The 17,295-nt window shown below is 42.4% G+C and overlaps 1 protein-coding gene across 6 annotated transcripts in view; it reads left to right on the top strand.

Moving 5' to 3' along the window:
• inpp4b (inositol polyphosphate-4-phosphatase type II B) overlaps positions 1 to 17,295 on the top strand; it is a gene marked incomplete at its 5' end in the record, with an annotated part of 112,924 nt that overhangs the window by 70,181 nt on the left and 25,448 nt on the right. For all 6 annotated transcript variants that reach the window (XM_084005589.1, XM_084005593.1, XM_084005588.1 and 3 more), the window contains 3 exons: positions 2,790 to 2,920; positions 8,008 to 8,112; positions 12,632 to 12,740. In XM_084005589.1, the coding sequence (XP_083861715.1) occupies positions 2,790 to 2,920; positions 8,008 to 8,112; positions 12,632 to 12,740 (345 nt within the window). The remainder of the gene's footprint in view (positions 1 to 2,789; positions 2,921 to 8,007; positions 8,113 to 12,631; positions 12,741 to 17,295) is intronic.

Genomic DNA, 17,295 nt, shown 5'->3' with positions numbered 1-17,295 from the left:
CTTCAACCACAGTGGAGCTGGAAACAATATATTTCTCAGGAGGTGACAAATCGAATTCAATGCTAGCATCCATTAGTATGAATCAAAGCATCAATTAAAGATGCATGATTACTTCTTTATCTGATCTGTTTGTGTTGTCTGGGATTATCGCACTTAACAGATTTTGATGAAACATTTTTATTCCTCGTCAATATCAGTTTTAAAAATCCCTCTTTATTTAGAAGTTAAATTTCTATGCCAACTGTGAAAATGATGCTTCGTTGGAATAACCTAAAGTCAAACACATGCCTGTCTACGGTGCTGTAAGCTTCCTTTGCTCATGCTAATCTGGAATGTACTTCCTTTGTGAGGACGCCTGCTGTCTGTCTTGCTATGCCATAAGCACAACTAACTCCCAACCACCTGCAGAGCTCGTTGGCAGAGACGCCGGCTTGTGCCGCCTCTCTGCCTAGAGGTTGTTTCCAGCTGCAGGTCTGTTGAGAACTACAGGGAGGAGTGGGAGGAAGACGTCTAGGATCTGCCATTTGTTTTACAGCTGGTTCAGTTGTTTTCAGCCGGGCTGGAATATGTAATGTTTGCTATATGTAGATGTAGTTAGCTGATTGCACACTTTGCTGGGATACTCTTTGGTTTAATTGGTCAGGTTTTGATGTATCACTCCCATAATACATTAATAGTGAATGGAGTCTCTTTGTGGAGCTCATTGTAGGCAGATAATGATATCAATATTTTAATTTGAAAACAATCTTTTTGGTTTCTCTGTAATATTAAGTTAGTCTGGTAGCCAACAATGTCATGGAGACGCTGTTTCTGAATCCCCTCAAAATGATTTTGGCATTCTGTGGTGCAATTTGTTAATACTGGCAGTACACCACAAGGAAACATCCAGCTCAGCAGAGAAGGAAGTGGGGAGCGGCGATACTAAACACCCGCTGTAGGAGAAGGTAGACCTGGAGCCTGCAGGTGGATGCTGGGTCTTTTGAACAACAGCAACAAGTTAACAGCGTAGCTTTCAGGTGAACGCTGTGGGGAGGAAGCAGGTAGAAGAAGAGTGAGCAGAGCACCGTGAGCTTAAGTGAATAATGATAATTAAAAAGGTAAATTTGATGTATGAAGCAGTGAGGAGACGATGCCGTGTGTCTCCCCTGAACTTCATCAAGCATAAGTCAGTGAATACATCAGTCTAGCGCTGGTGCCAACTTTAAAAAAACTCAAATGTTTCCAGAAAAAAGATGTCTCTGGATAATTCATCGGCCTCGCTGCACTCAGCGTTTATTAGAACTCCATTCTGACAAATAAATAGTGAGCTCTTAAGAGCATGGTTAGATACCACTAGAGATATGTGAGAAATATGTTCGCTTTCTTTTTGGTCATTTGGCTGAGTCCCATCCCTTTAAAATAGTGTGGGTTTGATCATTCATATGATACATATGACCTTGACTCTCTCTCTCTCTCTCTGGCACTATTTCTATCACGCTCTACTGTGTATTGAAGTGCTTCAAAGTAATCTAAAAATATCTTACCTGGAGGAGACCAGGAACTAGTCTGGAGAGGCCTTACGCTTTGTTGTAGTAGTTGAACTATACAACAAAGAAATAACTACTACATTATGCATTCATGCAATTATGCCTGGACTTAACAATAAGTCTACCAACGAGCATGCATTGCTTCATTTTCAGACACGCTGTATACAAAATGCATTAGGTATAATCACTCAAAATTGCAGTCGTTATCATGAAAGCAAGGCATATGGCCGTGTATTTGTTACCCTGAATACAACGTCTCTTTCAACCTCTAATTTCTATAATATCAATGCAATTTACTTTTCAATGAAAGCTGGAGGGATGGGGAATCTGCATGATATCTATCCACCTGATGTCGCCTTTCAGATGCAAATCATGAGCCAATCAAAGAGGCTGTAATTCCTCGTAGGGAATAAAACATAAGACCCTTTCACACAGTGATTCCGCATTACTGCTTTCGTATGCTTCCGCAGCAAAGATCGGCCGCTACGCCAGCTTGGCTTTTTCACACGGCAACATAATTCTGTGTGATTTCATGCTTGTAACATTCGTTGGGCAGCACCCCAAAATATCTCCCAAATTCGCTTCCATTCCTTTTTTTAAATTTCAGCATTTAAAGTAGAGTTGGTCGTCGACTCGGCAGTCCAACCTTGAACAGGATGTGTGAAAGGGCTGACAGACACACATGCCGCTGTCTCATATGTCCTAAAGAAGAAGTACAGGTGCTAGTTACAGGCTTAACTGCTACAGGCTGCAGTCGCAACTAGATGAGGACAGGCAATGTATCACTCCAGTGACACCAGTAAAGGCAGACTGGGTTTAATGGCAAAAGAATGGAGGGAGCAGTGGAGGAATTTTAATAAGGTGAAGTGGATAAGTTTGCACCAGCCTGAGGTCCAGAAGTTTATCTGGCTCAGCACACGGTGCCTCGGGATGTTACTGTGTGTGTGTGTGTGTGTGTGTGTGTGTGTGTGTGTGTGTGTGTGTGTGTGTGTGTGTGTGTGTGTGTGTGTCTGCCGACCCAGACACACGTGAACTGTGTGAACATGTGTGTATGTGCAAGCCCGTGTCTGTGTTTTACCAGCTTTGTGAAATATTAATCCAATCCAATACTTTCTCTCCCTTAAATGAGATTGTTTTATTTCTAATGTCTCAAACCCAAAAAGCTGAGCAGAAGGAAGCCGAGATTTGTGCACATCATTGATGATTTGTTTCTTATCCAGTCGAAACCCACGGAGGTCCTGATAGATGTGTGTTTATCTGTAGGGTGCAGGACCTGAGGGAGCTGGGGGAGCTTTCTCCTCACTGGGACAACTTAAGAAAAGAGGTGATGACACGATACGGAGGAATCATCAGCTCCTACCAGGAGACTTTGGCTGAACTAGACAAGATTACTGGTATGACTGCACCCGCTGCTATATCTGACCTTCATACATGTGTCCACACATGCATTCATGCACAAACCGCATACATTTTACTCACCATACAAACGTATACATTAGTGCCCAGATGTTTGGAGTGGTTTCATTGCTTTCTTAACCTTCTTTGTTCAAATCTCTTTTCTTCGATTGTGTCTCTCTAAAGGTTTGAAATGCAACAATGTGCATACAGTTCTGTTAAAAAAGTAGAATTAGAGCACATTGCAGATGGTTAAGTTTGCAGATGGCTCTGTGTGCATTATCAAAATACAAACTCTTTCACTTTCCAGTAAAATTTACATTTCTTTTCTTTGTAAGAAGAGAAAACAGGGAGTAATTATGTGTGTAATGCCTGTAATCTGTCCTGACCTGTCGACGCTGTTATAATAGCTCCAAACACTGCTTAGGTTAAGTTCAAAAAGTTTGAGTTTAAAGGTGGATTCTGGTTGATTTGTGTCAATGCGAAGCTCAGCAAAAGGTTTCATTAGTTTACTTGCTGTCAAAGAGTTACCATAGCAACAGAAGTTTCATCAGGGGCGACTGAAATGTGTGTGTGCCCTCTGAGTAAACATTTGCTGTGCACATAAAAACCATGCAAACGAAAAAAAAAAAGAAAAAAAAACATGAGCCGTGCATCTCATTTACAAATATTCTGTGTTCCACTTGCTATGCAAATAATTTTGCACACTTTTTGAAAATGTTTTACATAATAAAATTATTCCACGCAGTTAACTCTAATGTGTGCACAGCAAGTAATTAGACTGCCTCTGATAGTGAACAAGGAAACATTGGACATGTGATTATGCCAGAACGCCAGTGGGGTGTGTGAAATCTATTTCGGAGATTGTAGGTGATTAATTTGCTACTCAAAAGAAGAATGAAAACTCATACTACATATGAACAAACATACCATACTGTGCATACGTCGTTGTCTCACTTCTACTGTTATTAGTAAAAAAGTAAAAAGCTGATGAATGGTTTCTCGTCCTGTGCAAATGTTTGTTTCCTTTGGGCTTAGGTACATCATGGCTACTGATTAATGTAACTCTGATTTACTCTGGTCCCCATAATGAGGCGTTTGTCACTGCTGCGTTTGCATTGCTCGGCTGATAAGAGATGATGGTTGCTAAGCTTCTGCACTGCCTGTCTGAGCTCTGAGGGAGGGAGTCGAGGGGGTGAGGGGAGTGGATAATGTGGCGTTTGGTCATTATGGTTTCTGACAAGTCCCCCGTGTGGCACAGATGCCGTAATACACAAAGGAAAACCTGCCCAATTTACCACTCTACTCCTGCCTTGCATTAGCCGAACAGCATGACAGATATTGCTAAACAAGTTGGGTGGGCAAGCTGCTGCAGATTAATTATTGATAAGTAAGATCATTAAATAAAGGCAGAGAGTAGAGACACAAAGAGGTGGTTCGGGTGTGAACACCGGCGGGCGAGTGAAGACGGAGATGAGACGAGTGGTGACAAATAAAAGCAGTGAACGACTTTAATGTAAAAGGGGGAAAAAAATCAATAAGATATTACTTTCAAAATGTCCATCATATAAGAACTGGAGGAGGAAGAGAATCGGTCTGCTGGGAGGTTGAGGTAGCGTCCTTATGTTCAGCTTCCATCGGATCAATTGTTAATGATGAGCTGACCTCAGCAAACTCTTTCAGATGTTCTAATAACTCTATTCCGTTCATAAATTAATCAACCCTCCCTCCCTTGTTTACCAGCTGGAGAATTAAAGGGACAGAAATAGTCCCTTCAGTTTCAGGCCCGGAGCTACGTGTTGTAGATTAAGGATCGTACCTTCTTCTCTTATATATCTTTATTAGAAGAGCAGTCTCTGCCGCGCGTCGCCTCCAGGTACAGATGCTCAGCTCGGAGATCACAGACATTTTCAGCCAACATGAAAAATAGTAATAATAAAAATATAATGACCAAAATGTTAAAAGACATAAATTGGATCAAAGTAAAAAAAAAAAAAAAGGTACCTCAGACATGACTCTTCATTCCACTGCTCACACAGCAGGTGTAACATCCTCCTCTGTGTCTACACCATATCTTACTGTGGATTGATCATAACCGCCTGCTGCGCTCTCAGCGCCACAGGACCAGGAAGACCAAACCCTTAACATGCTACAGACCTACATTGATCTGACAGGCCTCACTTACAAGATGCTGTTGCTGCAGTTTGTGATCTTTTTTTTTTTCTCCTTCTCAGCTTGTCCTCAGTTACCCAGGCTGGCATTTTCTAAAAGCATAGGATATAGCTGTTCATCTTCACAGGAGTAGAGAAAAGTGTCTGAGAGTGGAGAGATGACGGGGGGGGGAAGATTAAAAGAAGAGATAGTGGCCAGATGTTGGTCAGCGTCGCTGGTATGCAGCCCTTCTGTCACATAGCCAGCCCACCTGGGCTAACAGATGGGGGTGTGATACGGCTAATTCATCTAACCTGCAACGGTCACCAGCTCGATTAGCCGGGTCCCCAGAGCTCTGCAGCAGACAGAGAGAGCCCACTGAGCAGGGAGGACAGCTCAGCCGTTGACTTGGATGTTAGTCTGAGGAAACAGCTGTGCCTCCTGTAGCACAGAAATGTGTTCATGTACACAAGTAAAAAAAACAAAGATCGGGGTGAAGACATTTTCACACATGGTTTTCATGAATTTGTTCATGGTCCCTAGAGGATGAAGCCTGGTAACTTTGGTGATCCTCAGATTTTTCCTCCTAGTGTGACGATAGTTTTTGCATTATTTGATGGATTTCTGTGAATTTGCTACACATATTGGAGGTAATAAACATATGCTGTTATAATAGGTAAAAATGGATGCACAGATGATACTTACGTACATAATGACGCTCTCAGTGACGATGTTTATGTGTAGTTAATGTCCGAGGCGCTTTTCTACGTGTTTTGGTCTTCGCTTTATTAAGTCGACAGATTGGATGTTTGGTTGTCGGAATTGGCATCTGTTCACATCTGCACTTTGATAAATAGCATGAAATCCGTTATCACCTTCGGAGGAAGACGTGATTGATTTCCAGCGCTTGGAAACAATAAGTCACATCGCTGTCAGCTCCAGCTGAGCCGTAAGTGTTATCCGTTTTTGAGAGGCAACACATTTCTGCTTGAGTGGGTCAGCATTATATACAGTAATGGAGCTGCTGTGGATTTGTTTTCACGTTTGGCCAACCTGCACTGATGATGTTAAACATCTGTGGCATGTTGCAGTCTTCCTCATCTAGATTCTGGAGTGATGGAGCTTTGATTGGTGCATGCTGGCCTGTTGCCTTGTGGGTAATTAATGAGGATGGAAAAGAGCACTGCATAGGTTAGTTCTTGTCAATTCAAGAGCGAGTTAGGGCACACGTCAGTTAGAAGAGCTGGAACGTCTGATTCGTCTGCCATGAATACACAACACAAGGAAAACACTCTGCTTTACCTCAATATTTGGAAATAGTATTATAGAATAATGATAATCATTATTATTATTATAACAAACTCATACAGAACTTTGTTTAGATGCTGTCAAGCATATGTTTAAATGGACTTTCAACATTATCTCGCGTGATAAGAAAACACATGAAGCCCATTATTGCTGTGTAATTCTCTGGTTACGGCTGACTCGGCACATCGGCGGGTTCGAGTATTATACGTCTCGTGCTGCATTTTAGTAAACTCTGATAATCCGTGTCACATCTCCAGGCGCCTTCTTAACCCTGAATGTCGCAGCCCTGACCGATAATCTTCCCCCAATACACAGTAGAAACAAAAGGCTGTGTCCATATCTCCATATCGATTAACCTCCGATAATATTAATGGGTCTCATCTGCTCTAATGCTAATTGAACCGTCCTGGTGAAAGTTTTCATTCTTTCTTGGTCGATACTCCCTCTGGGGAAATAAATCACTTCCTCTGTTTCAAAGGGATGTTATGATGTGTTTCCCACGTCAGCAAAAGCAGATTGTCTGAGCAAAGAGAAAAATGGGGATGGATATCATGATATCATGACAGGAGAGCAGTGAAAACGCTGGTGTGCCTCAGAAGATCTACGTGATCACGGCACAGCCAACTGCATGTCATAAAACATCACGTTAAAAGCAAATATTCATTATATCAAACCATCAATGTCCTCTATGACGAAATCCCTTTTCTACATTTTTTTTAACTCAAGCTTAATTCCTTAGATCGGGAATTCTTGAGTCATAAAAGAGGATTTAATTAAAAGTGTTGATGCCAAACTAGATTATGAAACTGTGATGTGAAACCCCTTTTTCGGTCCTCTGTACCTGTTTCACATACCCATCACAACACTTCTTAATTGCCTCTGATTGTTCTTGAAAGCTTTTCCACATCTCACAGATTTACATCAGCCTTATTTACATATTTGAGCAGCCAACGTCAAGTGTCAGATTGTGTTTTTGAGCTTAAACATAAACCACAAACAAAGAGTGTGATTCGTCAGAACATTTTAATTAGACATTTTGGAACAAAGAAGTGTCTGCAAAGGGCATAAAACCCTGCGCTTAAAGGATTACGCTACTCGTTAAAGGATGTGATTGAAAATGAGCCACTTTTGAGATGCTTGTGGATCTCTAGTCGATATTCTGTCTGATATATGTGTTTAATGACCATGGGCATCATGGTTTGGAGGGTGAACATATCTTTCTATCACAATCTGTGCTGTTTATTTTGGGGTAATCTGAAAGCATTATTAAGCGACGTTCACTCGCTTTAATTTGGTGCTATGTGCCTTTTGTCACTTAGGTGTCGATTTTACAAGGGATTTCTTTTCATTGGATAACGGAGGAGAACATTTCAACATATATCTAATGTTTGCTAATCTGTTTCTATGCCGTTGTGCGTCGCTTCATAAACACATAAACAAGGTAATAAAGAGAGAAGCTATAAAGCAGCCGTGTTGGCTAGATCGTAGTATTGCTGTAACAGAGGGGATTTAGCGCAAGGGTTGTTGTTTTTTTGTTGTTTTTTTCATCTTTGAAACATCCACCAACGCAATTACATTTCATGAGAATGTGACATGTACTTGTGTCTCTGTCTTTATTTTTTTTTAGGTCATTCATTCAAGCCAAGCTGCTGCAAAGCTCAGAAATCTCTGGAGTTCATCCCAATAAACTTGCACACCCAGAGGATGAGGGTGACGTGCCCCAGAAAAACAGGTATAATTACACTCCTGCCTCCGACTTCTGTTGGAGCTATTATTACACCTAATACTTACACTTTACCTGCTGACGGTAAGTCCAGGGTTCACTCTGTTTTTGGTTTCTGCCCACTCCCTACAGAGAAATCCCAGCCGCATGTTCACCAGCTCGCTTTTTTAAGAAATGTTTCACAAAGCTGCATGATCAGACTGATAAGCACTGAGAACGGCGATCATTAACCAAAACAGTCAAATTGAGCTGAAACTCCATAAAGACGACGGGAACTGCAGGTTCAGGTGATAATTCTCCTGTAATGTGGCGTTATGAACAAGCCCTCGTTGTCATTTCATACATTTATTGATAAAAAAATATAGATGCTTCAAAATATTTCACAAACAAGCTGAGAGGAATTTGCTGTTTGACCTGGAACTGTGGAACAGCAAAGGCAGGCAGGTGGATTCAGATGCAAAGGTTTCTATAAGCTGCTGTGGCCGTCACCTCCTGTTATGCTTCCATATCTGTGACTTCTCCATCTGTCAGAGGCTCAGAGGGCTCAGACGGGGCGGTGCGAGCCGTCGCCCCGGTTCAAAGGTGAGAAGGAACTTGGCCTCAGGAAGATAGACCAAGCGCTAATTAAGCCCGTTGTGTTTTTTTCCTGAGAGGAAGACCCGGTTGTGTTCTTCCACCGCTGCTCTCCAGCTGGCAGAGCCTGTTATTGCCCTGGAACTGTCTCATTGGCCCCTTTTAGACTTAGACTTTAGAACTTTGTCTGCGTTTAGATAGCACTAAAGCACGAAGCATGTGCAGAACGAGTGAGACGTCCCACTGTGCAGCCGCCGTCTTGTCTATGGACTTGTTGGCCATGTGACGTATTCAATGAGCGTCGTAAATCTGATTAGCTGATGCATCACAACAACTAGGAAATACTCAACGCAACTTACCTGAGAGTGGGCTCCATGTTGATGATTGATGGGGGAGTTGAAGACAGACACAACCTTGATATAAACTGTGCTTCTCTCAGTGGAGACATCAGCGATGACAGATAAAATAACTAAAATCCAGTCATCATACAAGCCTGGAACTGTCTTGAACTTGAAGTGAGCAGAAAAGGGAAATCAAGATAAAACGAGCCTTAGAGGAGTTTGTCAACTGATTGATTGACACTGTGATAATGCCCCTCCTTTGGGGGCCAACCTTGCCTTGATTCCAGGCAGCTTCAGCTGATGTGTGTGTGTTACAGTAGAATGTGGACTCCCAGCAGAATAACACAGCTCCCGTCGACTTCATGATGTTCATTAAGACATCTGGGGAAAAGCAGTGATAAATAGCTGAGTCCGAACCTTGTATTTAAAAAAAAAAGGGTGGAGTTATGTGTCACACAAATCAAGTTAATCTAAAAGATAAATCAACCTCGGTCCACTAAATGTTTTATTGAATACGCTTTAATGCATAAGCTGTCTCCTCACATACAAGTCAGTTACAGTGAACGTCTATGGATTCCCTGTCAGTTTTCTTTTGAATGATGACTTGTTTATGCCGAGTATTACTGACCGTCTGTCATCCATACCTGCATTTATATCAATATTCTGCATGTATACTCTTGACCAGTATATTCATAGCAACAGGAAAACCCAAATATCAACAACATGCAAGTGGTATGTGAGTTAGATATTGTAATAATACTACTGTCTGCAGAAACATAGTGGCATTGTTTAGATAATGTGGTGCATGTATCTTTTTGGTCATTTGATTTTCCTTTCAGAAACGGGTTTTAAAAGACAAACAAGATGTGATTTTCATTTACAAAATACACAAATTGAAATTCAAATACAAGATGGTTCAAAGGATGAATAAACGTTGAAACATGGTTTGATTTGAATTTTCTATTTGGTATAAAAAAAAAACAATAAAATCACCAGAAAACCGAAATGGACACATAGATTACTATGTTTTATGGAGAGTTGCCGTGGAGACAAAAAAACAAACAAACAAACAGTTATATGTTGAATGACACATTCAAAAGATTATAATTCCCTCAGGACTGTCCATTCCTGTCCAGACAAACGTGTGTGTGTGTGTGTGTGTGTGTGTGTGTGTGTGTGTGTGTGTGTGTGTGTGTGTGTGTGTGTGTGTGTGTGTGTGTGTGTGTGTGTGTGTGTGTGTGTGTGTCGTGGTGAGGAGAGCTCTTCTGGTAGTTTTCGCTCTAATCTTAACCTTAATACCTTCATTCTGATCCCACCTCATCCCCAAGTTCTCCACATGTGAGCCAGTTTAGTCTGGACACCAAAATGACCACATGTGTGTTTGACTCTTGATGGACCCGGCAGGCAGCGCTGCCACTGTGACCGTGATCCGGCCAAAGTGGACCAGACATTAAAGTTTCATCCACAGACTGCAGCTGGAAACGATATGTGCTGCATTCAGATGTAAAATGTCACCAGTGTAGGTGCAGGTGTGCGCATCCAATCAACCATAGCAACATCCACCAAAAGTGCCCCAAACTCATGACGCCCACAATGCTCATTAGATGTCCACATTAGCACATATGACTAAAAATATATATATTTATTCGTTTTTTCTTTCTCTCTCTATGGCCATTACAACTGTTTTACCTTTTTATAATATAATAATAATACAATAAAATCAAGCCATTTTTTGAATTTCACTCATCCTTTTTGACCATGAAAAGAAAAAGGTATTTTTGTATTTTATAATGAAAATCAAATAAGCCCTCGTTTCTTGTTTTTTTAATACCCATTTCTGAAAGGAAAATCTAATGACCCTAAGACACACGGACCAAACTGGATGAGAAACTTGTCTTTGGATTTACAACTTCATTTTGATTTTTAATACACACACAAATGCAGCTTTAGAACCCACTGAATTTGACTTCCGTGGCCGTCTAACTTGAATGATTAGGCAGAAAGGAAAGCCTCCTCTTCTCAGTCTGAATATCAGGCTCCTTTCTAGTTTTCGTTTACTGTAATAACCTTGTTTGAAAGTGAATTGCTATTAAACTGCACAGTTTGTTTGATTTAGAAAGGATCTGGAATAAATTATTGCAATCAGACAGGCACAGGAAATAATGGAATGGGCTTCCTAATGGAGCCGGGTCTCAGTTTCCAACTGCAGTCAATTGTTCTATTGTTTCCTTTGATTTTCTGAAGTGATGCATTTCCTTGAATTTGACTGTGGAGTCCACTCAGTGATGCTAAAGCATTTATTTCCATTCTGTCTATTGACCATTCCAGCACAGAAAAAGCTATTGGGAAGGAGAAAACACTTTGGAAACAGTTTTCATTTGTTTTGCTGAGTTCGACTGTCTTCTGCTTCCAAAATGACAAGTGCAGAATATTTGGCGGCCTAAAAAGCTCAGCTGAACTGAAAGCATTGTTCGGCTCTCATTGTTGAGGTTTGTGGAATGGGTTGATTATGACTCATAACCACTCATTCTGACTGCCACAGTCAAGTTCCTCTTTTAGGGAGCAACTGTCCTCTCCGTACTTACACAGCGTGTTCTCTTGTTGATGTATTGTATTTTAAAAAAGGGGCGGTGTGAGAGGAAGAACAGGCAAATCGAGCACAGACTGCTTGATGTTCTGAAACCCAGCCTTGTAGTTCGGTGTACTTCTGCTGCAGGAGAACCAATTAAGTTGGACATCTGAAAACCCTGAGGAGCAAGCTAGTGACGGACAGGGAGCCTCATGGCCAGGCGCGGGGATAATGAATGGAAGGAGCAGCGGGTAGCAGCAAAGGCCCCCATATCAAACCATTATTGGTCTATTGTGGTGTTGTTAGGCGATGGGGAGGCTGTCGGCCACACGGCCATTCTTTGTGGCGACGCTTGGATCTGCGTTGTGTCATTAATTTCTATCTTCAACGATTTTTCAAGCAGAGTTTCCCAACTTGCTTTCCCGGAGGAGTTCATTAGCTGACCCGGCACTAAACCACACCAAAATATTCACCCCCATAAAGCCCCAGTCCATCCCTCTCCCTTCTCTTCTGATTTAATTGTCAGCCCTATCCATTACTCATTCAAAACAAGGCCTGTTGTAAGCACCCCCGCGCCCGCCGAGCCTCCTGTGGAGTGCTTGTTTACTTGTGACGACGGTGTGGAAACTGGAATGAAGCGCCGTGACATTCGGCGTCCTTCTGGTTCAACGTGGGACCAATGCCACATAAACAACAATGACGAGTAATACAGCCGTATAGACACAATATGAATCCACGTAAAACACAGAATATAAACATTGGGATTGACGCCAGAATGATGTCACGCCTCTTTTAACACCTTTGCAGGAGCTCCACCGTGTGATATTTTAATAGGAACTCCATTTTACCAGCTTACACTTGAACACATCATAAAGAGAGATGTATTGCTTTAGAGGATATTTTAAAACCAAGTGTATTTTACTCAAAGGGATCGTTTATTTCCCTGAATCTCATTTGTCTCAGTGCCAAAGTTTCCAAGGTGCTTGTATCACACCGTACGTCTCGACTGTTTTAATCCCGTCGACTCAATCTTATCTCTTCACAGACGTGTTCTACGACATCGTCACCGTCGGTGCCCCAGCGGCACATTTCCAGGGGTTCAAGTGTGGTGGTCTGCAGCGTCTCCTGAGCAGATACGAAGCAGAGAAAAAGAGGTAAGAAGAAGACACACACCAGGTGTGCAGAGGGAGCATGGGTGATTTAATAGAGGACACACGCTGAGGGGGAAACAGGTTTTTTTATTGACAAAATAATTTATCTGGGGCATAATTGAAAGTGACAGACACATTTGTCCCTGGCATATGGACTTGGTGTTCAAAGCCCTGTACTGTTACTTACGGCCAAGTCCTGAAATTAGACATGAACTTCGCTGCCTTGTTGACTGGAGGCAACAGGTGTGATGGTTTGCTGAGTCAGGTTTTCCACTGTCCTGGTTCTTTTCTCTGGCAAGGTTTTCTTCATCCTGAAGTTTTATGTGAACTCGCCACTGAAGAGCCACACATTTTTGCGATAACCTTGCAGCTGCCAGCTGGAGCTCGCTCTTAAAAAGCACTTCAATTCGAAGACCAAATGACCAGGTTTTTTTTTTACGCAGCGAACGAAGGAATGTCTCATCTGAGGTAACGTCTGCTGCTAACATCGTTACTACAAAGAGTATGGGATGTGTGGGATTGAACACCAATCCATTATGAATGACTGCCAGAAAAGGAGTCTCCAATAAGCAGTGCAATAATCAATCATTATTGAGTTCTTAATCTGGAAAAAGTATGAAGTCCGAGTGAAATGCTGGGTTTCGGTCGGACCAGTAGAAACCTCATTGACCCACAGGGAGTCTCTCAGATTGCGTTTTATGTTCTGTGGCTGTGCACAGCCTCGCTGCTTGATTGCATGATGGGAAAAATATGTTCTTGTGTGTTTCCTTTACTGGCTGAAACTGCTGGCTCCACAAACATCAAGGTTGAATGAATAAAAATGAGTTGGCGCGTCTATGATTGCGTTAATACACGGATACAAATACAAATGCAGACGCACGCACACAATCTATACGACTCCCTCCGAGATCAGCAGTATCCTGTAGGTTCCGCTGTCTTTGCCCTTTAGATGCAGGATGGAGGTATATGTCACTGGAGGTCAGTATGTGGTCACTTGAGTGATGCCAGGAGAAATGAAGGGTGATTTTTCCCAAAGCTCCCCATAGAGCGCAAAGTCATTACAGACCATGCCAGATCCAATTAGTTACAGAGTTTGCAGCTCAAGAAAGAGGGGAAGAGAGGCGAGATGGAGAGGGCTGAGGTGTGTGGCTATGAAATGGATAAGTTGATTGGAAAATAGTTGGGGGGGGGGGGGGGGGGGGGGGGGGGGGGGTGCTTGTGCTGATAATACAAAATGAAGAAAAGGACTTCTTTACGCTAAAGTGCACAAGTGAATTTGCTGAAGATGGTCAGTTTTATCTGCTAGCGTGAGCTATGATAAGGTTAGCATATTTTCCAGAATCCACTGAAGGGAAATAATTTTCTTTGAACGAGAGATTAGACTTCAGAAAGAATTCTCCGGGGAGACGGGAGCTTTTTGTTTCATATTTGACTTAGCTAATGACTCACTGTAGCTTAAATTTTCCAATTTTCCGGCTGGCTAACTGACGACGGCCGGCGCTGAGCCTTATCCGTGTTTGACCTGGAATGCAGTAATTTGTCAGTCATCGTCGGTAAAAATGGGAATAAACTCAGTTTCTCTGTGATTTCGCCGTGGCCGCTGTAATGAAGGTGCACGTTTGCTTTAAATGAGGAGCATTTGTTATCTCAGGCTTTCATTTGCTTTTATTATACATGCACTAAACACCCAACCATATCTTTAGAAGGACCTGGTGAATTTCTTAGTTGTGTATGAAGGTAAAGTACTGTTGAAAGTACCTTCATTACACAGAAAGTCTGAGCAGAGCAAAGATACGTGTGTGTGTTGTCACATGCAGATACTCGTTATACCTCTCCCAGTGCCCTGCCTATACGAAGCAGCTTTTTGTAATCACATTTGATTAAAAAGGGAACAATCGGCAAGATGTGAGACTTGGCCATTCAATGTGATATTAATTCATCAAAGAGAAGATGGGGGAGGATTGAGGGACGGGGGGGAAAAAAGGAAAACCTGAGCACCGAGGTGTTACCAGGAGGGCAATAAAAGAGCTATCTGTCTTTGTTCCCTGGACACTAGAAGAGAGGGGGGGGTTCGTTCCAGATCTATTAAAAACCTGCATCGGCCAAGCTTGGCAATGACCAGAGTACGCGATGTAGTTTGTCTCTCAGGATGGGCCAGCAAAGAGTTTAATCAATAACTACACTTAGTATTCCTCCAGAAACCTCGCACATGTACACACGGGGCAAGAGCATTTATCTTTCATTAATGCATGCAGTCCCACTTAAATGGCTGTTTTAAAAGTCACTGGATTTTTATCCTTTTTTAATTGAACCCCATAGACAAAGCCGTGGATTTGCTGAGGTGGTCTAATCTTTCATTAACAGCCTCTATTGAATTATTCAGATAATCTGCATAACGATGCAGCACACTTTTTTTTGGGGGGGGGGCATGTTTTATGGAACCTGAACCGAATGTCCTCCTACCTGTGCTGATGATGTCTTTGTTTTATTGCACCTGTATGGAGGTATAGGAGATCCACAGCGGTGTGTTTTTGAGTTGTGTGTTGTTTTCCAGTGTTGCCCCCCCCCCCCCCCCCCCCCCACACCCCAGCTTGTAAGGTGAGCTGTATTTAGTTGGTGCTGAAGTTTTGCAGTAGAGCTCCTCTCTCTTATCTCTTATTCTGTCCACTGTAGCAGAGAGGAAGGAGAAACTGTCATATTTCCAGACCTCCTGATAAAGCCGAACGGCCGAATGACACATTTCTTGGACACCGAGAGTGGCTGAAGCTACATCCTGGGGCCAATGTTCACATTTAATGTGACTAACAGCATGTTGTCCAACAAAATAACTTCCTCCCAGGATTATTGTGTGTTTCAGAGACAGGGCATTGGCAGTTGCTGGGACTCGGGGTCATGCTGATGGACAGCAGCTCCTTAGTTCTTTGCCTGCTCTGAAGTCATCTCGCTCCAAGTTCTGTGGATGATGGTGCTGGCAGCAGCTTCGAGGCTTATCTGTTTTCCGATCGGGGTTTCTAGCTTGCGCCTGAACTGTGGAAAGCTTTGGCTGTTACTCTGAGAACTGATAGGAAATCAGTGCCCAGTACAGGATACGACAACAGATGGAATTTGGCAGTTAAAAGAAGCTGTTTGAGATCAGATCTTTCACTGTGTATCTATAGGAGACGGTGCATTCTTTACTGCGGCTATGTGACAGTGTCCTGGTGTAAGAACCATGATTACAGCGTGCTGTCTCAATGACGAAGGAGGCTTTGGCAGTCACCTGGAGCGCTGCGAGGCTCTCTGCTGACGTAGCTGCATTTTACTCCTGCTGGCTGTCAGCAGCAGGCCACAAGCTCTTCATTAATTTCCTCTCCACTATTAATTAGCCACGCGCTGGAGATGCTGGCTTAATTAGGCCGCTGGGCCCAGCGGTTTTCTCCCTCTCATTACTTTTATAACCAATTCCCTTTGGTCATTTAGGTAAACCAAGGAGGAAGTTCATCCTGGATGCTAGTTTTAGTTATCTGTTTGTAGACTGGAGTCCTCTTAGACTTGGAGTTGCCCTGGTAGATCCCTGCACTGCTAATGTGTCAACACGTGGATGAGTCCTTATTCCCGTGGATCCAATTTTCTGTGTAAACTGTGAATTATGAGAATGCCAAGGGATGTCATTTCATAAAAGTGCAGGTGAAAAACACACAAGTATTTTGTGCTGGGGTAGAGGCAGCACAGCTTCGACATGTTCATCGCTTGAAGTGCGTGGCAGCACCATGGATGTGAAAAGAAATATCTATTAATGTACATTTTAAGTGAGTTTGACAGAAATTCTTTCTAAAAGCATATTGCTCCGGCTACAATGATGTACGGATGTCAGGTAATGGAGTCTTGAGGGGCTTCAGCCAAGAGGAAATCAATATTCTTTCATAGGAGAGGGAGAGTTGCTAATGTAGTCCAGCACAAATACGTATATATATCCAAGGCCAGGTCTCATTTCTGAACACCAGCAGCATCCTTCTTCTTCTTTTTTGAGAATTCACTGTTTCAGTTCAGCTTACATGCATGTGATGTCACAGCTGCCAAACTGGGAACCTTTACATGTCTGTGTAAACGCACATGACTGTAATGAAACATGGTTTGAGCAACGATTATTATAATAGAGGAGCTGTTATTTTTTTTAACAAACTTTTTTTCTTCCAATCAAGCCGCTCTTGAATTTAACAGCTATATAACCTGTCATGATCAGTCTGTTCATCACAGCCACACGTCAACCTTTACTAGTGTGTGTCTGTTGTGGACTATTAATGGAAGTTTGACCAAGTGTGTCCTTCAGATGGCAGGAACTCGGCCAAAAGCGAAGGCGACATACGTGCAATTTATGTTTTAATTCCGATGTTATCAGAATCCTCGTGTTTGAGCCATAATCGGAGAATGACAATAACATCTGTCTGCAGATGTGCAGACACAGGTGGCTGAAGGCATGATAGTCACTACTATCAATACTAATGAATCTGAGTTTCATTGATCATTATTTCACATCACGATGCAAAATTGAACGTCGTTATGTTTAAAACACGCACCA

The sequence above is a fragment of the Eutrigla gurnardus genome, assembly GCF_963514095.1.
Source record: "Eutrigla gurnardus genome assembly, chromosome: 3".
Classification (NCBI taxonomy): Eukaryota; Metazoa; Chordata; class Actinopteri; order Perciformes; family Triglidae; genus Eutrigla; species Eutrigla gurnardus.
Note: the sequence above shows the minus strand (reverse complement) of the source record. Positions and strands in the feature narration are given on the sequence as shown.